Consider the following 24,054-nt stretch of genomic DNA (forward strand, 5'->3'; position numbering starts at 1 on the left):
TGACTTCCTTGACATTTTTTAAGGGATGTTGTTACTTTGGGTACAGACCTACATTGTTTTTTCCATTTCAAAAAGAAGACTGCTGTTAAAATAATGACTATATAGAAGAGTGGTAACTACTCTATATCATACCTTTCATCTGAAGGCCTCAAGGCCTTTGTAACCAATTACTAATTCTTTTAATGTCACTTGGGAATCAGGACCATAATCCACATTTTACCTAACAGCAAACTGAGAGACCAAGAGCTCACTCAAGTTCACACAGGCAAGTCAATGGTGGAACTGGAATCAGAATCATGTGACAGAGACACAGAGCATCTTGCCTACACCCTCAAATGTCCTCCTATCAAAGTTAAAATAAGACCCCAAATCCTCACCATAGCCTAGGATGATGTACATGATCTGGCCTCGAATTAGCTCTTGGACTTGAATTATGCTGCTTCAGCTACACTGGCTTACCAGGTATTCCTCAAACACCCCAAGCAAGCTCCTTCAGGCCTTTGCATCTTCTATTCCCTCAGCCTGGAATCCTCTTCCCCACCTATCCACATTCTTCACTCTCTTCTTTCAGGTCTTTGCTTGAATCTTATCGCCTCTGAGCGGCCTTCTAGGACCACCTACCCTCATCGTAGCACCCTATTTTATTTTTTCTAGAATGATCACTATCGAAATAAATTTTATTAATTTATCTATTTTCTGTCTGTTTCTTTTAGACCAGTATCTATAACATATGACAGGCTGGAGTCAAACGTTTACAAAATAAATGATGAATGAATGAATAATCCATTCTCCAGTGCAGATTCTCTAGCAGTTTCATCCAATAGAATGGTGTTTAATTGTAATGCCCATATTCTTCCTCCTCCGTCTTCTCTTCTGCTTTATTATTTTTCCTAGATGGTGAACCCAGCTGAAAATTCCCCACCTTACTCAATGAGAAGCACGAATCCTGATGAGGGGCCCACTCAGACCACCCAGGAGAATAAACAGAGAGGAAGCCAGAGATCATTCTGAAGGCCCTGAGCTGTCTGCATGACAACTTTTTGAACATTTACCACATGACCCTTTCTGGAGCAGAAACAAAGGCCTTCTGTCATTCAGATGAATCAAAGATGGAAGGCAAGAAGTTTAAGCACTTAGTATCCTCAAATTAGAAAGCGTTTTATTATTTTATACAACAAATCTCAAGAGTGTTCCCCTATGTGTGTTACCTAGAGGTTAATTATGTTCGGCTCAAAATTAATGAATCAGGAGCCCTGAGAAAGGATGTTGTAAAGGCTTTCAGCAAAGTAGACAGGCAAAGTAGGTGGGCCAAGAGCAATGTAGAAATGGGGCCAGGGAAACTTATTTGACTAATGTCTCAGACAGAACAGAACGAAGAGGCAGGCAGCAAGGAAAGGGAGAAAGCAGGAGAGCAAGAGACACACTGGTCTCAGAGATGTTCTGAGCAAAGATGAAAGAAACAATAGAGAAGAAAACCCCACAACTTACCAGAAAACTGAGTTGCGGTTTATTGTAGACGAATGTCAGGAACTTCATCCTGCCGATGAACCCCTACCAGTAGGTTGGCAATCTAATATATCACTCACCTCTCTCCACCATATCATTGTACAGTCCCACCAAGTTTTAATATATCACATAGGTCTACTCTCTGGGAAACTGGTTTAAAAAGAACTGGTTAAGCTTTTCGTAAATAATTCTACCATATCTGGGCACTGGAGATTTTTAAACTATTTAGCTAGAGGCAAAGTCTAGTAGGAGGGGTCTATGATCCATCCTTCTCATTACAGACAAATTGTTTTCTCAGCTTTATTTTCAGCATATTATGGCCCTGCTCAAATTTTCAGTGACCCTCAATTACCCACATGGCAAGGCTCACATGCCTGATTCGCCATTCAAGGCACTCCCACAATCCTACTAATAATATAAAATAATAATTGCTGACATCTGTGGAATGCTTACCCCTTTACACTCGGGCTAAGTGCTTTCCTCATATTATATTGTTTAATTCTCTTAACGACCTTGTACGGTAATTACTAATATCATCTCTACGTTATAGAGGACAAACTGAGGCACAGGGAGATACCAAGCTCCAGACCAACTCTCATGACTGCACAACTTCTCCTAACACCTGCCCTATACATATTGCCTGCCACACTCACCTCCTTTTTGAGTCCCTTCCTTTGAGGCCCCACCTCCTTCAAGAAGCCTTCCCTGACCCCAGATCACTGTGATCTGAACTCATATGACACTTGGTCTCTGTACTACCTTTAAACAATTCATTATTTTTATTGTGTCTCATCTTCCCAAATAGTTTTAAGCTCTACATACTATTACACTTCTCTTTATCCTCCGCAATGCTAACACCTTGTACTAGCATTCAATATATATTTGGTGATGAATTCAGTGATTGCTAATAGTATCTGGCACATGAGAAGCCTCTAATAAATGGTTTTAAACAGTCATCAATGAATAAGGGAAAACAAAACATAAAGAAACAAATTCATGAGAAATCCCTTTCCCATAAAATGAGTGTAATCCATTTGTTAGCTGTGAGAGTGTGGTAGACTTGGGAATACAATGCAGTAACACATCAAAGACAAAAGATTTTCTCTTCTTTTAGTTCCAAAAACACAGTGACCTTGGCCTCTCAACAATTATTTTAATAGCATATGTACTTTTTAGGTAAAATCCTCTTTTGATTTGTTGTTCTCCCACTGTAGAAGAAGGGGAAAAAAAACCCTCCCGTAACAGTCAAAGAGTAAGTGAGGACTTTTAGCCTCTGCATATATAACCAATGCCTCTCTTTAGTGAAAGGAAGGAAAGAAAAAGGGCACTAAAAGTGAGTCATACATCAAACAGTTGAACTTGCAACCCGATAACATACCCGGATACTTCAATGTTGAATTGCTGAGAACGGGTAGAAGAGAGCTAGAGGAATGTGACCAAACTGAGATAAGAAGATACATAAAGGTGGGTGTCCCAACAGTTGGCCAAGAATCTGCAACAGATTTTTTTTATATAATGAAAAACCACCCTCGAGAGCAGATTCTTCCTTATTCCATGTATCACTAAATCCCTTAGGAAAAACAGTTCTAAATACTAGGGGAAGGTCATGTCCAGTATCAAAGCTATCTAGTCCACATCAAATTCTTTCACTGATATGGAAAGAAGTTGGAAAAAAAGAGATGTTTCTTGAGAAATAGAGAATGTGAATGAATAGGTTTCTGTGAGGACTGGAGTTTCTGTCAAAGGGGATCACTGCTTTCTAATGATATCTTAAATTTCTCTCTAAAAATTTTCTAGGAATTGAAGAGTGGCAATGGGGTATGTTCTCATTAACTAGGAAGTACAAATTGAGGAAATTAATCACATATGACAAAGCTTGTCTTGTTTTAACATGAACACCAAGAACAAAGCAAATTATAAGCTTTGAGTGAAGTGGTCACTGCGCCCAGACAACCAACAGGGTTTCTGCAAGAGGTACATGATACTACTAGCATCCTCCTCAGTGAAAGGACCTGCTCAGGCACTGAGACTGTGACTTGTGGAGTGATACACATCATTAGTCACTGTCCTCAGTTCTCAGCCAATAACAGGGATGCTCAGCAAGCACTTCTGGGGAAATAATGACAACTGCAGAAAGTGGTGAAGACTACCCTAACAACAGATTAGAGCTGGGGGGAAGGTATATACTGGGGAAAACGCAAATTTATTCCCTAACTATTGGGTTGTATAATCTTCCAATATGAAGAACTCAGCTTAGTTCTTTCACCAGTCTCTTTTTCCCTAGTTCCCTCATCACTGACTTTTTTTGAAAGCTTTCTGGCAGCTAGCTAGGGAGGTTTCACTTTCTAAAGCAGCTCGTATATGAATTACTTTGGCTACATTATTCACATCCTATTACGGTTCACAGGCTGCTTTCTCAAAAGATCTTATAAAGTAGGAGTCTTCTGATTCCCTTTTATCTATTGGATTTTGCTGAATCTCTTCTAACCCTCTTTCCTTCATTCTTTTCTCCCTACCTTCTCTCATAATTTTATTTTTCCTCTTCCTTGCTATTACATTCCCTTATTTCTGACAGTCAAAATGTGCAGGGAAAGAACTTGGACTTGTTTATAAAACTCAGTTTAAACTGGTTGTGCATCATTTCAAACTTGCCAAAGGTCTGATTCTACATAATTTTAAAAATCCAGAAATTTTTAGATGAATAAAGAACGTTAAACGTGCACCTCACTCTAAAAGGCACCAAGCTGCACTACTTTAATCCCTGTCAGCCCCAGAGAGATCTACAGGCCAATGTCAAGCCATAGCACATCAAGGAGGCAGAGATAAAATAGGAGGGAAGATAGCTCCTGTAGGCTGTTATTTGCTAATGAGTCATGACGAACACCCAAATCCTTCTGCTGTAGCTTCCTGGTTAGTCTGCTGTGAGTTCGCAGGGCTATCAAAGCTTGCACTTTCTGATAGAAAAGGTTCTCTGCTCTCAACTCTGTGAACTCTAGCACTGTGGTGCCTGTTGCTAAGGCTGCCAAAGCGCCTCACCAGTGTGGGCTGAAGGTCTTAGCAGGCGGGGGACTCCAGATGCAAGGATAAAACTGCCACCAGTATCAGGAAAATGACTCAGGTAATGGCATACCTGAATCATCTTCCCATTTGCTTGTGAGATTCATTAATATTCTTCACTTCAAAGACAACATAGTTCCTTTCAGAATGTCTCATAAACTCTGTCAGCCCTTTGCCTCAGGGCTTTTGCCTGTCCCTTTCCCAACTCTCCAAGAGGTAGGTCAGCCACTCACCCCACCTTTACGTTTAGCCTCTCTCCTCGGCCTGAGCCAATCCCGGCCAAAGGAGGAGGAGGGTATACGAACCACCACCCTGTAACAGGACACCTAAGGGTACAAGCCAGAGTCCCACAATGCACCTTGGTTCATAGACCTGGACTTCTGCTTTGGCCCTAACTCCAAATTCCAGCCAGGTGACTCCAAAACTGCTACCCACACCCAATCCTCTCCCTGTCTGCTCCACACACTCACATGCCCTCTATTTATATACAGAAAGAGTGCATTAAATACTGCAAGTTTTAACTAAGCTCGACAATGCTGAACTAGATTAAAAAAAAAAGAATTGTGTTTTTTTCTCCCCCCTTCTTTCGCTTCCCCCCACCAACTCCAGTTCAAGCCATTTTTTCTCAGTCTAATTGTGTAGGACACCGCACACTGGTATTATGAGCCCTGCGCTCTCAACCCCCTCCCCGCCGCCTGCTGAGGCAGTGGGTTGCCGGTCATCAGTTGGCTGCTCACAGCAGCTCACGGCAGCTCTCCAGGCCACTCACACTGGCCACCAGCCGCTCCTGGCAGCACACAGCAGCCCATGCTGACCTCCAGCTGCTCACTGCAGCCCAGCTCCAGGGAGAGCCATTGTTCACAATCTTAGCTGTAGATGGCACAGCTCACTGGCCCATGTGGGAATCAAAAACGGGTGACCTAGACTTTGGGAGCACATCACTCCAACCACCTGAGCCACCTGGCCGGCCCAAGATTTGTGTTTTAACTGTTATCTTTAGTAAGTTTATTGGGGGTGATATTGGTTAGCAAAATTAGAGGTTTCAAGTGTACATTTGTATAATACATCATCTATATATAAAACGCAATTCTTACAAGAAAAAAATATATTGGCAAAATCCCTCAGACACCTTGAAATCTAGCTGAACTTTCCTCTTATGCCCCTTCTAGCTGTGATAAATCCTGAAATACAATACTACTGCTATGGCTTAGGAGGTGAAACCAGAAGATATAGGATATATATTCAGCTCCCAGAAATCCACAATGGAGACCCATAATCCAATTTGGAGAATAGCTGGGATAAGTGAAACCCATAACCAGACATAATCCCCAAGTCTCATTATAGCCTTCATCTTTCAAATTATTCTCTATTCACTTTTTTAAAGAGGTGTGCAGCACATATGAACAATTTGGTTTAGCCTTCCTTTCCTTCTGTTGCCTACTGTTTGGTAGAGGTTTTAAAAAGCAATTAAGAGTTTTTCTGGTATGTGAATTATATCTCACTAAAAACATTGAGTGGCCAAAATATGAACAGCTGGGGATAAAAAGAGGAAAAGCAAAGAGTCTAGCTCAGCAGCAGCAGAGCAACAATTAGCTGGAGAAAAGCAGCAGCTGTGCCCTTCAGCCAGGCCATGTGATCACCAGGGTGCTTCAGACCCACCACCCACTTCATGCACAGTTCCTGGCTGGCCCCTGTAAGTGGTGGAGTTTGCAACCTCAGGGATAGCTAATACACAAGCTGAACAATCAACATTTAACTAACTGAATTCGTTTTCTACTGCCATTGTAACAAATTACCACAAACTGGCTTAAAACAACACAAATATATTACCTCACAGTTCTGTTGGTTAGAAGTCTGACATGGGTCTCACTGGGCTAAAATCAACATTGTAGCAGAGCTGTTGTCATGCAGGGTGTCATGCAGGGTCTCTAGTCCCACTCCCCACATAAGAGCTCCCCACATAAGAACGCAGGACATGGTGAGGCCAAAAAGGAACACCCATGGAGCCATAGATAGGGGAGTCATACCACTATAGTCTCGCTGGCGGCTGGGTTGGAGACACAGGAAGCAGGAGCCACATGATCCGCAACCTGCCATCTGCTTCTCTGCCAACCAACCAACCCCTTGCTAACTGCACTCTGCCGTGCTAACTGCAATCCGCGCTTGCCAGCTCAGCCACCATCTTCTTGCTAGCCCCCATTTGCTGCTAGCGTAGCCACAGCAGTTATATTAGTGGCCAATGGCTCACTGGTTACAGCTGACAGCCAACTAGCCACAGCTGATGGCCATCCAATCACAGTTGATGGCCATTTACTACCTGAGCCAGCACCCTTTAGCATGAGGCTGAGAGCCTGGAAACTGCACTCCTGGCTCTGTCCCCACAGCTCTGGTCCCTTTTGGTGGCTGTAGGGGAGAATCCATTTCCTGGCCTTTTCCAGCTTCCAGAGGTTGTCCACATTTCTCAGCCCATGGCTTCTTCCTCCACTGTCAACACCAGCAACATAGCACTCTGACCCTGCTTCTGTCCTCCCCTCTCTTTCCCTAACTCTCTTCAGCCTCCCTCTTCCACTTGTAAGGACCTTTGTGACTATACTGGGCATACCTGGATAATCCAGGTTAATCTCCGTATCCGCTGATTAGCAATTTTAACTACCCTTTGTCATGTAAGGGAACATTTATAGGTTCCAGGGATTAGGACATGGACATCTTTGGGGGAGAGGTTATTCCTGTGTTTCCCCAAAAATAATTCCTAGCCAGACCATCAGCTCTAATGTGTCTTTTGGAGCAAAAAATAACGTAAGACCCGGTATGATATTATATTATATTATATTATACCCGGTCTTATATTACAATAAGATCAGGTCTTATATTAATTTTTGCTCCAAAAGACGCATTTGAGCTGATGGTCCAGCAAGGTCTTACTTTCAGGGAAACACAGTATTCTGCCTACCACATCAACCAATCTGTATTTAACAAATAGTGAAAGAAAATTTAAAGCATGCACTTTTTATAGGCAACTTTATTTTGATTTTCAATATATGAGCTCCCACAAAAGTTATATGCATAGCAAATTATAATTTACAGGCATTAGAATAACTCACCATTGAAAGGAATCCTGTGGTGAATTGTTTTGTACAGATATTAATTCCATAATGTCTTATTTTATGAATCCAGATTTCCATACATTATATTTACTTAATGTTGGGCTAAAGTTCAGGTATGGATAAAACACCTAAATATTTTGAGAACGTTAGGGGGAGTGCAGTCAAAAACTACAGAACCATTTTATGACAACCTGCACAGAATTACAACCCTCACACACGCATTTCTAAACCTGACAACTCTGATAGGAGATATAATAAAGATTTGAGTCTCACTCCCTCAGCTAGTGAGCACCAACGGTGTGCTGGTTAAGAGCATATGGTCAGGCATCAGCCTGCCTAGGTTCAAATCCCACCTCTGAAAACTTGGAGCTGTCGGACCTGGGATTAATCACTGAATTTCTTTGTCCCTCACTTTCCACATCTATAAACTAAGAATAATACAGTACCTGTAACATGGGGCTGCCGTGAGGATCAAATGAGACATAGAATATAAAACATACAGTATGGTGCCTGGCACTTATTAAGTCCTCAACAAATGGATTCTCTTATCATCACCATGTGTGGAGGTCCTTGATTAGACACAGGTGACACACAATCCTACAACTTGGATTCGTTATTTTCAGAGCTTGAAAATGAAAGTGAGAACAGGACATGGCCACTAAATGGAAAGCAGCAGGCAAAATATTAAATTAAGATAAAATTTGAGTCTTCTCTTGGTAGACACCCATGGTTTCTGCTTGCAGGCAACGTGAAAGATAGAATGACCTTCAAAATGTAATGGAAGTATGAATCACCCTCAGCAAACCACATGATCTTACACTGAATATCTGAAAGAACGGTTATAATTGGTATCAGGGAATAATTTGTTTCTCTGCTCAGAATCTTCAAGTAGCTTGTTAGTCTTACTTCCAATTTTAATAGCTCTTCACAGCTTCCCAAACAAAGCCAACCTCATGTCTGAGGTATTCAAGGCTCTGTACAACTTTATCTCTCTGTTTCTACCTTTGTCTGGCACAAACCCCTTACACAAACTCACTATTCTGGTCAAACTACAAAGCTCTCTAGTTCTGATAGTATTATCGTACTGCTTTATATAGTAGTTAATCGGCCATGTTTCTCATCCAGTCTAGAGGCTATGGAAGGACCGGGACCCCTTCTTACATAACCATTTTTTCCCCCACAGTGACCAGCATGTAATAAGCTCTAATTAATTTTTGCTAGACAAATGGATTATGCTATCCTTCTAGTCATTGCATTCATTTCCACACAGGAACCTTTGATGCCCTTTTCTTTCAAAGCTCTTTTATTCATTCAACTGACAGCCTCCTTTTTAAACTCATTGATTCAGAAGATAATAATTACATTTCTTTAAAAAGTTGCACTTCTAAATTCATCCTGAGGTTTCAGATTTTTAAACTTCCACACATCTGTGAGAATCCTCTCATTAAAGTTTTTTTGTTTGTTTTTTGTTTGTTTGTTTGTTTTGCTAGGGCTCATCTACAATTTTTTAGAAGACATATTTCTAGACAGGCTACTCATGAGACTATCCTTAAAATGATGAAACAACATAACTACTTCTTACCTTCATGGTAACCGTGATGGTGCTATTTACATTTGCTTTATGCAACCAGCCCTGTTTTATCACACCACCCTTCTGAGAACATAAAGAAGATGAATCCTGAAATAAAGCAAAACCCATCAGTGAAACAGCAGCCAGCCATCTAATTAAATATTTGGTGGGACACGAACTAGGCCCCACCCCATTTTCTAATTAAAGCATAAAGTTCCCTTCCCCTCCGTGAAGATGCCTGATTAAACTTTAAATTTTTGACTATAGAATGGCAGGCTTTTTGCTGCACAAATAGTAGGCACTCCATATTTACTGAAATGTATGACCCATTTTCTGGGAAAGTCTTCTGCATTATGTAAACAGGCAAACTGCATCTCAAAAATGTCACATCCAGGCCATCTGTCCTATGAGGGATCTATCAGGCAGGAGAGTCCAGATGAATCACCACACCACATGCTTACTTCGGGAAAAGCAACTCCACAAGCATGTCCCACAGGTGGGAAAACATGTTTATATAAAAATCACAGCCCATTTCACTTGATTTTTTTCTCAATTCCATTTGGAAATACAACTATATATATAAATATATATATATAAATATATATATATATATATATATATATATATATATTTAATTTTGAAAAACACTCATTAGTTTGAAAGCTGGTCACAGATCATTCAAAAACATTTCTTTCCCTCATCTTTTCTCAAGGAAATCTCTCACAGCAGAAGTGATTTTGCAAAAACCAGTATAGTCGCCCCCATCTTTACCTCATCTTTCTCAAAGTCCTCATCAATTTCAAATACATGATTGGGAATCTTTTCTGGTCTCAGAGATTTGCTGAAAATGCAAGAGAATTGTCTTAGACACTGAACAGAACAAACAAAACAAGATGAGTAGACTTCTTTCTTTCACAACCAAGAAAATGCCAAGACATGAGGAGGAAAAATTCTTTGCTCCCTTCCAAACTCAGATTCTCCCCTCTGACTAAACTTATATTACTTTTTATATAAAAACTCCCACATGTGCAGCCAGCAGCAAAGACATAACTAAGCCCAGATACTTTGTCAGGGGAGGGCAGAAATTGCCAAAGGATGTGTGCCAGAGCTATTGGTGGTGGTAGAACCTTAACTTTCACCAGGTCAAAAAGCAACATAGTGTAATTCTGGCTCTTCCATCTGTTTGCTGTATGACCTTGGGCTGATCATCTTAGGATTCAGTTTTAAAGGACATCTTTAAGACTCAGTTTTCTCCTCTGTGAAAGTGCTTTGAAAACTACAAAACCCTACACAAAGTCTTATTTCTCCACAGCATTTTCCATATGCTATCCTTTGAGGCTGGTAGCATTTCGGACAAGAAAAGGGAGAAAAGTGAGTGCTCAAACAATTTGAGTGACTGGCCCAATGTCATTTAGGTAGTATGTGGTAGAAATAAGATCTGAACCCTGACAGTCTGGTTCCTGGGCTAGTGTGCTCACAGCAGTTCTTCAACTCAACTGAAAGAGATGCCCTTTTGTCAAGAGCTATCTGGAATCATCAAATGGAGCCAAATAGCGTTCTCATTGACACCACTGGGAAACGCTCATTACGTTATCCAGAATCAAATAAAGATGATTTTATATATCAATATAGATACACCAAAGCCAAAAAGTGAACTCACGCATTTTTGAAAAAGTCTCAGTGAGCAAAGTTAAAACATATTCAATTACCCAAAATACTGCATTTATGAAATATGCTGGTTGGTTTAGGTTTTGCTTTACCATAAATTATAACTAATAAGTTTCACAAGTGGTTAAAAAAAAACTAAAATGTTTCATAATTCTCCTTTTGAAGGTTTCCCTTGAATTCTGAACTTACCATGGCAACGTTCGAAAGTCCCCAGAGAAATCTTCATACTTGTAGTTTATCACATGCCAATCTGTGCTATAGGTTTTAATACACTGAAAGAAAAGAGGAATCGTAATTTGATACGTAGAAAAGTACACATATATCCACTTTTTAATCATTTGGGAAATGTTGGTACTGGGATCTTCCTCTGGGGATTAACTGTGTTAATCCAAATGGCAGCACTGAAGCACTGACTCCAAATGCAGACCGTATTCAAATCCAAAAGAAAAAGACTAAGAACACATGCTATACCTGTGAAATTGTTCAAGCTGTATCCTCTGTATCATATCATAGACTTGTTATGTAGGTCAGTTAAGATACAGCAATTTTTATTTTCCATTTACAGTAAAGGAAGAATAGTTTAGATATAAGATGAATATTCCTCTGTGGACTCTGAGCCTCTTACCTCTTTGACAAACAAACTCTGGGCCCTTTTCTCAGCGTCTTCTGGTACAGTGGACTGCACTGTTCTGCGCTGACGACTTATCACCGAGATCTACAAGACAAGGAGCATTCTTGCTGTAAGAATTGGCTTGGCAAATGCAGGGGTTTTTTTCTTTTAAAAAGTTCTTGTGAACTCACGGATATATCTTCCATTGGAAACATAAGCAGGTCTCTCAGGGGGTCACTGTAAATCTGGGTTTTTCTTTGGCTGATGACATTCTCATAATCCAAGGGCTCGACCACTTTGGTTTTCTCCTTAATAAGAGACAAAAAGAAAAGTTAATATGGGCTAACACCCAAGAGTCTCTCCACGTGCTAAAGATACATTATTTCACAAAAGAAGGGATTACAGATGATAATAAGCATTTAATGGAGACACTTTTTTACAAAAGAAATACTCCCCATAACTAGATACACACACCAAACACATACATACATGCACAGACCTCTCTGCTAAAGACAAGAGTTCTGGTGAAAGAGCACTGAACTCTGCTTATTCATGTGCCTTCCAAAAATATACTGAATTAAAAGTAAAGCAAAAAGTGGTATATTGGAAGCCTGTCAGTTGATACTGACTGCACATGTGCTATTCACTGGGTAACTGAAGGGGAGACAGTATCAACATTCATATGCCTACTCTGTACCAGGCATGCTGTCCAAAGGATGTATCAAGTTCCAGCACAGTGGGGGCAAGCACCCATATGGCATACTGGAGATGTTTGATTCAGTGGTCAGGGCATAAAAGGGTGAGGTTCCAGGTGGCAAAGTCAGTGGATCTCTGTTGGACTTCCAGGAGACCTGACCACTGACAGGCTCAAGTTATAAAGAGCTGATTCAGTGACTCTGAAAAATCTAGGATATGATTTATTAATAAGAGTAACAGTGTTTCCTGAACATTTTCTATATGCCAGGCACCATGCCAAGTGCTTTCTCTACATTTGTTCATGTAATACTCATAGCAACTCTTATGAAATGAGTTTAATCTTTGTCCTCATTTTACAGATGAGGAAATCCTGGACTCAATTCAGGTTAAGTAACTTGGCCACCTTCAGAGCTGGAATTCAAACCTGGGTCTATGACTACAAAAGTTCTGTTCTTTCTAGCTCACGCAGCCTTTCCTCCCCTCAGAAATACAAGAAGATACTAATGTTCAAGATACGGAACTTGGGATAAGGTACCATCACCTACCTTCCTATCGTCTTTTCTCTCACTGAACTCAACCACGATCTAATATGCCATCTATTTCACCTCTCTGTCCATCTAAGGGCAGGGATTTTCCTTTATTAGTTCACTGCTCTAACCCCAGTACCTAAAACATTCATTGATTGTTGAATGAACTTTGAGATATTCAAATTGAACCAGAGCCATGTCTCAACACACTATTCTAAATCAAGGCATATATATATATATATATACATATATATATATATATATATATGTATATATATATATATACATATATATATAATTTCTAATAATAACATTTTACTTAAATCAAACTAAACTATTTTTTCTTTAAAAATTTATAATAAAAACTGTAGAAAGAAAACTTAAATTTTAGATATATTAAAACTTATCACAATGGATGAATTTAAGATACATTAAAACTTAGTATCATAATGGAATAGGGATTATATTAATATTCCTGTACACAGTAACAGAGGCAGTCTCTAGTATACTGTATCCACACAATCTTTTGAGGATGGTTTTTACAATACACGGTTCCCAATAGGTCACAGTGATAGTGCAGGTCTATATCTGAAGGGCATCTCAGATCTTCCTCCATAGATTACTTAGAAAAATTAGAGTAAACCACATGACCAATAAGAATCAATGTTCAACAGGTCTAAAAGATCCAAACCAAAATGGTATGGAGGTTTCTCTAAAAATTAAAAATACAACTACCATATCATGTAGCAATCCCACTTCTGGGCATATATTTAAAGGAAACAAAATCACTTTCTCGAAGAGATATTTGCACTCACATGTTCACTGCAGCATTATTCAAAATATAGAAACAACCCAAGATCTAGAAACAACCTAAGATACAGAAACAATCATGATATAGAAACAACTTAAGTGACCACCTACAGATGAATGGATAAAGAAAAATGTGTTTTCTATATATAATGAAATATTATTCAGCCATGAGAAAGAAGAAAATTTTGTCATTTGTGACAACATGGGTAAATCAGGAGGGCATCATGCTACATGATATAAGCCAGACAAAGACAAATACTGTATGAGCTCACTGATACATGAAATCTACAAAAAAGTAGAATGATGGCTGCCAAGGGCAGAAGAATGGAGGAAAATGGGGAGATGTTGATCAAAGACTTTCGGTTATGAGTAAATTCTGAGGATCCAATGTACAGCATTGTGACTAGAATTAACAACACTATTTTGTGTACTTGAAAGCTGCTAAAAGAGTAGACCTTAAAAGCTGTCACTGCACACACAAAAAAAGGTAACTATGTGAGGTGATAGATGTGTTAAGCAACTTGATTGTGGTAATCACTTTGCAATCCATACATATATTAAATCATCACACTGTACACTTTAAATATATACACTTTTATTTTTCAATTATACCTCAATAAAGCTGGGGGGAATATCCTAACAAAGATATGCTTCATTTCAAGTCCTAAATTTGGATTTGTAGAACCATGAGATCAAATCAAACAGATCATCCCCATCATGTTTGTGAATCCTTGTGCAAAATGAGTCAAAATAGGAAAATGAAATCCTATTTGGGGAACTCAGAGATTTTCTGATAAGAAAATTGGACCCCCTTGTCCCATATGTAACATGTTCTCGTGGACCCAAGTGAAAGGAAACTGTGACTGCAGCTTCCAGCTCTAACACTCCAAGTCTGTGATCAATTTCTCAGAGTAGTTAAATGAATTAAGCCCCATCTAAGAAGGCAAGCTTTAGGCACTGAAAATAATTCCAAAGTCTTGCTGTTGTTGCCAACCATACAGATCCCCCCAATACAAATTGCAAAACAGTCCTCAAATTTCAATGTTTAACCTGTTGAATTAGCATCTATTAACCTCTCTGTACAATAATTTCACAAGCACCTGCTCCAAGTAACTTTGAGAAAGAAAAACAAAATGTTCCTTCAGCTTTGTAATGTAGTTGACAAATTAATATGGAAAAGCATATATCAAAATGAATCACTTATTTAAATGCACAGTATATACCCTCTAAAAATGAAACTCATAGCTCCCCATCTGTTTTGAAGGCCATACATTCATGTTATATAAAACAAGGTTTCACTTTTCATTTTAAACTAAAAAAACTAAGCATTCTGGGTCTTCATTCCTACTTCCTTTGTCAGGGGTAACTCAATTACAGAAAAGGTTGGGGTGGCTTTTCTGGGTCTCACAAAGCTTCCCCTAATAGAAGATCTAGGCCAGAGCCACTAGCCTATCGCACCCCTGCCTCCAATCCCCATTTATTTCTCCACCCCATCCCAGGCAATAAAAGTACAATTCAAATATATGGTGATGGAACGAGAACTGACTCTGAGTGGTGAACACACAATGTGATATATAGATGATGTATTACAGAATTGTACACCTGAAACCTATGTAACTTTACTAACAATTGCCACCCCAATAAACTTTAATTAAAAATAAATAAATAAATAAATAAATAAGCACAATTTAAACTAGAAGTGGGAGAGGAGTCAGTCCCAAAAAATTGCACCCTACATTTCCCTTCCAGTAGGATTCTTGTAATTCTGTTGGCATTAGAGACAAGGAAATCTTTGACTTTTTGAATTATCATGATTTAATGGTGGCTCTGCCCTGCAGTGTAGAACATATCCCTTATCTAACTTCCTATCTATCTTTTATTATTGGACTTATACTCTAAATAAAGCTTCTATCACACACAAAAAGGGTCATATCTCAGGTCTGTAATTTTCTCTTCCTGCTAGTTTGTGCACTGACTAGCCTGAAAGGTGCTTTTTCATAATCAAGAAAACTGTCTTGTAATAAATGGTACTTGATAAACACTCAAATAACAGCAAAGTCCCACTGTGCACTGCTATACAGTTCTGTAGCAGTGTTAAGTAAAAAGCAAAAACATTTATACAATCTGGACTGAAGGAAGCATATGTTTCAGACTTCCCTTCTTAAGTAGTGACAGGAAAACTGTCAACTGAAATTTGGAACCTACTTAGTTTTCACCATGAAAGAAAATTTTTTAAAAAAAGGTTTGCCTTTAAAGTTCTCATTCATTGATTCCTAATGTCTCTTGACATAACTTGCTAGTCATATTATTCATTTTCTGTTGTTGTTTTTTTTGTTGAACTTTCAATATACATTCTGCCTATTTCACACTAAAACCTTTTCAGTAGACAAGGAAAATACTGTCATTTCAACTTTGTACATGAAGAAACTGGCTCAATACATAAGATCAACTGTCTATATTTAGTAGCAGAACCAGAATTCAAATCTAGGTCTTCCAGTGCTGATCCTTTTTTTTTTTTTTTCTTATCAGTGTTTCCAAGACTTGACTTATTCACATGCAATATTCAAGATTTTTGGCACAGCTTCTGTATTATCATACACTTCATTTTTTTCCTTCAAATCAAATCTCTTTATTGAAATACATTTACTGAAACAGCAAGCTTACATCATTCCCATAAAATAAATCAGTATTTTCCTAATCTCTAATAAAATAAAATAGAAAACATCATCTTTATGCCATGGTTTGGGGCACAGTGCACTCTTCCAGGCTTACTCAGGCCACTAAGGACCAAATCTAAATGGGCTTCCATGTGTAAACCCTAAAACTGTGAAGAAATGCTCAATTCCACAGACTGAGATAACTGTCTGATTTTTAACATAGAGTGAAAGAACAGAGATTGAAACAGGAAACTTATCAGTACAGATTTCGTTACAGTCTGCTTCTTGGTCCAAAGAGAAGGAAACAAGAATCCTAAGTAGTCACTAACAGCATCAAATCCTTAGACTTAGGATTTTGTGGGGGTTCCTATGCATCCTGTACAGGATGACTGATCCTTCATCATAACTGTATCTTGCAAATATAAAACCAAGCTGGCAATCCTAGAAGAAATATGTAGACATTCACCCATCCAACCACTTATGTATTTAAAAGCACACATGACTAGCAAACCTATTTATGCTATCATTAGAAACTTAACCATATAATTTCAATTTCATTTAAAATGCAGTAACAATCACAAAATATTTCTCTGTCAACAAGAAATCAGCCTGGGTTACTTCTGCTTACATATCAGACCAAAGGTCATGAGTTTACCAGTGAATCTTTTCCTTTAGAAACGAGTTCTCCTTAAGAATTCTAAGAATGTCTCTTCTGTAAGACTAAAGTGAACACTGACTTCACACAATCCCTCCTGAAGCACAATCGGAGGGAGACCAGAGGCAGACAGAAAGCTTAGCAGTGCGGCACAGGGCCATCCCAAAACTCTCCCTACACCACCACTACCACCTCATTCTCCAAATTAATTTTCAGTGCAAAAAAGAGCATGGCAACAACTGGTTTAAGAAAGAGAATGATTTAACCCAAAAGTGAGAAGCACATTTTCACAATAGTGCTGTCACACTACTGTTTCAATAGCATCTGAACATATTCTTACTGAAGATAACACTCTTAGGAGAGAAGTAACATATCCAAAAAGAGAGAGTTACTCGATGAGTCTCTCCTTCCCATCATTCCTCTACCTCTCTCCCTTGGGAATTTCTTCAGATGCCCTGGGCATTTAGCTCCCCTCTTGTTTCGGGCATTTGTAGCAGAGTTTGAAGTGCTTTCTCCACAGAATATCTTAAAATAAGACTTTGCACTCAAAATGGCCACTGGGGGCATGCAATTTCTGGGAAGGCAGACAAGAAAGTGAGTTTGGTATAAGGCACATTTAGGAAGTCCCTGCGAAGGTCCAGGCTCTCTGCTAGAGCATGGTAATACCGAGATGAAAAAGAACCAGACCCTGCCCTTGAGAAGCTCAGTCTAGTGGGGGAGGCAGATAAACCCACACCAAGCCATTAAGTTGATCACTGAAGCTGTTGTAAATTAAACCCCATTTGGTTTCCCTGCAGCTGACATAACCTCTGATAGCCACATCTTGTTCCAACAAAGCAAGTGAACAAGTGTTTTTTTTTTTTTTAATTTATTATTTTAATTTATTGGGGTGACAATTGTTAATAAAATTACATAGATTTCAGGTGTACAATTCTGTATTACATCATCTATAAATCCCATTGTGTGTTCACCACCCAGAAACAGTTCTCTTTCCATCACCATACATTTGATCCCTTTTACCCTCATCTCCCACCCCCCACCCCCCTTACCCTCTGGTAACCACTAAACTGTTGTCTGTGTCTATGAGTTTTTGGGTTTTTTTTCTTAGACGTTTATCATTTATATACCTCACACTGTGGACCCCCCGCCCCCCATCCACTATCTCTCAGAACAAGTGTTTTTGCATGCTAAAGTGTGTGAGCCCATCTATCCACATTTATTAGAAGGATTTCCCTGTATGGGTATGTGTGGTCCCCAATCATTTCATCTTGTCTTCTACTTTTGTTGAAAAACTCCGTTAAGATCAGAGACCAGGTAACTGTTGAAGAGTGATGTGTGAGGATGAGGAGCAGCAAAAGTTGTGCTGTAACTAACAGAAGTGAGAAATGTCACTACTGCAGACTGGAGATTTCTAGAGAAAGACCTTACACAGCTTGGCAACAAACCATAACTAAGGACCTTTTTCATAAGGTTCAAATGAACAGTATTTGACTTGGTTATGACCCTTTCTTTTCTAAATCATGTGATTACCTTCACCAACTAATTTCTTTCCTTCTTTCCCAGTTAGGAACTCCAAGTACTGAAGCACCTCTGAATTAATATAATCTGATGATGATGCTAGGGGAGAGAAGGCCATCTTTTTAATTAGCGCAATCCAACTTGGCAAAATACACAGGAACATATTTTAATAAAGATTGTTTTTTGGGCCAAATCTTGGCACAAAAACCCACATACAAACTGCATTCAAGTCACTAACCTGTCTTAAATCTAACTAAGGGAATAATCACACTTTTCATGATACTGTTGGGTCACGCTTATCCCCAATCCATACCTTGGCTTCTGCTATTCCTCTGACAGCCCGACCTCCAACCTCTCTCACCTACGGCCCTCACTGTCTTCACCGACCACTGTGGCATTTACTCATATATAGCACGGAACTGCTTTGTGGGTAGCTTGCTTATTAGTCTCCTTAGGAGGACTGCAATCATACTTTCTCTACCACTTACACTGAACATTACTATATAACAAGTTAAGCATTTTTATATCTATTATTTCATTTAATTCTTTCAAAAACCCTGCAAGGGAGCTTTTATTATGCCCATTTTACAGAAGAGGAAATTGAGACTTAGGCAGGTCCAGTGTCACACAGTGTATTTGATGGACTCCAGAGCCAGTGCTCTTAACCATGGTATACATAAACCTACGTACAGTGAACTTAACAAAAACAAAACATTTCCCCACCCTTGGTCCTACCATGTTTCATTTCCTTGGATGGATTTTTGCATTTTGGTATTTGTCAAAGCTTCCTCAAACTATGCTATCATTTCAACCAAAGTAAGATCTTGCCTTCTCATCACCCTGTTGTAATTGCACAAGGAATTTTGCATTTCTAAGCTGTTGCTTCTACCTTAGCATTTGTCATCAATGAGTAGGAATTAGCACATTAGGTCTTTTACTTTGGGAAAAGGAGTTGGCAGATTCAGTTTCAAGTGGGTAAAAAAATCAAATTACACACACACACACACACACACACACACACACACAAAAACACAACAACAACAAAAAAACAGTAAGATATTGTCAAGTGACCCTGTCTAATTCATCTCATTATCCTCCACAGAACCTAGAAGACAGCCATAAGAACTACAAAGCCAGAAGCTCTTGTGATTCATGAGGGATAACTAGCTGAATAATACATGGGGACTGATCTGACATGTATGCCTGCCAGCACACAAAGAGAGAGGTATAAGCCATTGCTAAGGCTTTCAGGAATTAATTTTCAGATCCCAGCTTTAATTTAGGAAGAACTTACTGTTCTAAGAATCAGCAAAATGAGATTTTAAAGGTATTTAAATCTAACATAGAAACATTGAGGAAAAATAAAACACATTTTTGTCTTCTACAGTTTTTGCACAGGAAGGGAATCTTTTTAAATGCCATATTACTTCCCTTATCCCAAGTCTATTTCGCTACTTATATAAACTGAAGAACTATTTTTAAAAACCTACGGCGAATTTATATTATTTTTTTTAAAGTCATGAAATAAGTCTACATGCACACTATATGATTAGTTCCAACTTGATTAACAAGTGCTTTTCATTACAGCCAACTCAAATATTATGCAAATAATCTAGGTTATCTACAAATGAATAAATTTCAATGAATGCTATACCCCAAAATTTCATTTTAACCAATAATTATAATTGTATTCAATATGCTTTCTGACAGGTAGGAAAACTGATTTGAATTCAATCACTCCTGACCTTTTATGTTCCCTTTGTGCTAATAGGCATTTATATGACTCAAAGATAAGACAAAAAGAAATAAAAATGAAAAGAAAGGCATGAATAAATTGAGAGAATGGCAAAGTACCTTTTTAAAACTAGAAGAACATTGTTTCTAGTCTTTAGCAAACCATTATTAACGAAACGAAAAAATGTGCCTTGGTTATATACAATGGCTTTCTAACAAATCAAAGAACAAGTTCACATAGATGTATGCTCGTACAAGATTACTGCAGATAATTCGTTCATGCAAGGAGAAATTAGACGGTATTCATTCTGTGCCCACCAACTAATTTATAACCTGATCCTCATTGATTTTTTTCCTGAATTTTATCAACAGAACCATAGCATACCTTGCATTCGTAAGCAAAACAAAACATAAAGTGTACTGGTGTTCTATAGGTATGTGTATTTAGCTAGCTGGTTTACTTGCATTCAATGAAAATATAAAAACCTAAAGGTCCTGTTTGTGTCCATTTGAATACAAAGTAATACAAGCCTATTTAGTTACAAAAATCTCAGTAATCTATAAAGCAGCCACACATCATTTCCTACACTGGATCCAACCATTGGTGTACCCATCCCATTAATCTGCTCCTGATCATGGAGCAATGAAAATTGATGGGCCCCATTTTGAAAATCAACCTTGACAAGGACAAAAATGCATCTTTTAAAAACATTTTCATTTTCTATAATCGGTCATACTGGATCTATCCTTTCATCTAAATTCTCTCTGCCTTTTTTGAACCTACCAATACTTTCAGTCTACTCCATTTCATGAGATAATATATGAGTATTCTAAAAGCTATTTAAAGCAAATAAGTGATAGCTCCTTTGACTTTTCTTAAGATTGCCTCTTTAAAATGTCAGGAGATGCCCCAGTTTTTGGTAAAATATTCCAGTATATGGGGACCTGATTCATGTATATCCCATCTACCCACTCAGGATTAAACAGGTATACATACCCTCGTTGGCTAGGTTCTATCTTTTGGTGAGGTGAGACAGGAGTCTATAAATGGTTGCCAAAGTCCTATTGGCAACCCCATTTTACTGTCTTGTTGGCCCTAATACATCCTGTGCAGACTGCCCTCAGTGTCCAGTCTACGATCAATCTTATGTTCCCTTTAGCTGAGTATAATCAAGTTCAGAATTTATTCTCCTATTAATGAGTTTCAATCATTTCCCCAGCTCTTGTTTATCCAGAAACTCATCTCGCTTTCCTTCCCACATTATCCAGCCTTATGGGGTTTCACTGTGGTACAGCTCCTGTAGCTTGGCCTCTCTCAACTCTTAGGAAAGGGTGTTAGACCAGCATCCCTGGGTAACCATCCCTTGGCTATTCAGCTTTTTTACACATTTGTCTCTAAAAAAAAAACAAAACAAACAAACAAAAAACGCCTACCCTAGCTATACTCTTTCGTTTTCTTTTTAAAGCCAGTTTCCTCCCCATGACAAACCTCCTATCACCAGAGATACCATTTGAAAGGAGAGTCTCAGGGTTTGACCCTTATGAAAGGTTTTTTGAAAGTCTCAAGTAAATAACCATGATGTGATGAAAATGTTCCAAAATTGACTGTGGTGATAATTGCTCGTTATCTGTGAATATACTAAAAACCATTGAAATATACACTTTAAATAAGTTCGTTGTATGGTATGTGAATTGTATCTCAACAAAGCTATTAAGGAAACTAAAAGAGAAAAAAATAACCTACCCAGTTTCACTTCCTTATGGTTAAAAAAAAATCCCTCCAATATTTAGTAAGAGATGAGTTCCCAGTGAAAAACAAACAAACAAACAGAAAACACCAACAGGGCTCCTCACTAGAATCCTTAGGTGTCAATGTCTAAGAATCCTACACTTCGCATTAGATCCCACTGACTAGCTGGGTACAAAAGTGAGACTTACTCTGCCATCATTCCCTGAGGGCTCTTCTGGAGTTTTGTTTTTGTTTTTTTCTTTTTTTAGTTTCAAAACAAGATGATTAGACATTTACATGCCTCACAAAGTGATAACCCCAAAAAGTCTACCACCCATCTGATACCATACATAGCTATTAAAATACCACTGACTATATTTTCTGTGCTGTAGTTTACATCCCATGACTATATATTTTTTTGGTTATAGTTGACATTCAATATTATTTTATATTTGTTTCAGGTGTACAGCGCAGTAGTTAGGCATTTCTATAATTTATGAAGTGATCCCCCTGACTAGTCTAGTACCCACCCGGCACTATACACAGCTGTTACAATATTATTGACTATATTCCCTATGCTTTACTTTACATCCCCATGACTATTTTGTGACCACCAATTTGTGCTTCCTAATCCCTTCACCTTTCTCACCCATCCCCCAACCCTCCCTCCCATCTAGCAACCATCAGTTGGTTCTCTGTAACTATGAGTCTCAATCTGTTTTGTTTGTTCCCTTGTTCTGTTCTTTAGATTCCACATATAAGTGAGATCATATGGTATTTGTCTTTCTCTGCCTGACTTATTTCACTTAGCATTGTATACTCTAGGTCCATCCATGTTGCTGCAAATGGTAAGATTTCATGCTTTTTTATGGCAGAGTAATACTCCATTGTATAAATGTACCACAGTTTTTTTATCCAATTGTCTACTGATGGGCATTTTGGTAGATTCTACATCTTGGCTATTGTGAATAGCACTGCAGTAAACATAGGGGTGCATATATTTTTTTGAATTGATGTTTTGGGTTTCTTTGGATAAATACCCAGAAGTGGAACTGGTGGGTCGTAAGGTAGGTCTATTTTTTTATTTTTTAAGGAAACTCCATACTGTTTTCCACAGTGGCTGCACCACTTTGCAATCCCACTAACAGTGCACAAGCGTTCCCTTTTCTCCACCTCCTCGTCAACACTTGTTGTTTGTTGATGGAGCTCTTATAAACAGAAATCCAAAACATACGGCTTAGTTCCACACAGTCACAGAGCATCAGCCACGTACCAGGCAGTGGGCTACAAAACTAGGAAAACAAAGGGCCCTGCCCTTCACTAACTCATGGGCTTGAGGGGAAGAAAGACCCCTAAGAGTTAAAATATGATGGGGTAAGGGCTAGCACAGGGGACACAGAGAGTGCTATGGGGATACAGGTAAGGGAGAGACTAATGTCACTCATGAAGGAGAGTCAGAGAGAAGGCAGTAGGTGTGCTGAGCCTTAAAGGACTGAATAAAAATACCCATGGCAGGCAATGTGAATAAAGGCATCCAGGCAAAGAGAACATAAGTATTAGCGTGGAGGAATAACAGCATGTGCTCAGGGAGTCTGAAAATGAACAAAATAGGAAGAAATGACCAAGATGAGCTGGAAAGGCATGTTTATGGAGGTCCCATATGCCAAGGCAATGAGCTTGGACTGTGTCCTAGTGTAAGCGATGGGGAGCCAGCAGAGGTTTTAAAGCAGGGAAACGATATGAACAGATGTTTTACTCATATTTATTATGCACTGAAAGCCAAAAGGTCAGCGTTAATGGAAATTAATCCATAAAATGACAGCATAGGCTGAAAATTTGCCCCACTGTCTGTATTTTCCAGGAGCAATACACTGAATTATGGAAAACTACTCATTAGAGTTGCATACAAAACTATTGAGGAAAATAAAGTGTCTGTGAAGTGCTTTTCATTGAGAGCAGAATGCTTGCATCTTCTTTGTGTGACAGAGATTAAATTGGTCTGAACATTTCATCATGAAAAGATCAGCTGCCAATCTGCTCTTGATTCCAACACCTTTTCAATGGCTAATTTGACCCAACATGGTTAAATTTTTGATGAAACATAAGTTGGACCACAGTATTCCTTTATTTAAACCTCTCACCATAGCCTGAAGAAAAAAAGCTCAAACTGTTCAAGGCTTTTTTTGTTGTTGTTGTTGTTCAAGGCTTTTTTG

The 24,054-nt window shown here is 38.7% G+C and overlaps 1 protein-coding gene across 1 annotated transcript in view; it reads right to left on the minus strand.

The window, feature by feature from the left end:
- Window positions 1-24,054, minus strand: part of DOCK11 (dedicator of cytokinesis 11) — a 212,920-nt gene that overhangs the window by 156,236 nt on the left and 32,630 nt on the right. Inside the window, 5 exon segments of the mRNA XM_033112064.1 lie at window positions 9,250-9,345; window positions 10,009-10,078; window positions 11,095-11,177; window positions 11,531-11,620; window positions 11,707-11,823. Of these exon segments, the coding sequence (XP_032967955.1) occupies window positions 9,250-9,345; window positions 10,009-10,078; window positions 11,095-11,177; window positions 11,531-11,620; window positions 11,707-11,823 (456 nt within the window).

This window comes from Rhinolophus ferrumequinum, chromosome X (genome assembly GCF_004115265.2).
Source record: "Rhinolophus ferrumequinum isolate MPI-CBG mRhiFer1 chromosome X, mRhiFer1_v1.p, whole genome shotgun sequence".
NCBI lineage: Eukaryota > Metazoa > Chordata > Mammalia > Chiroptera > Rhinolophidae > Rhinolophus > Rhinolophus ferrumequinum.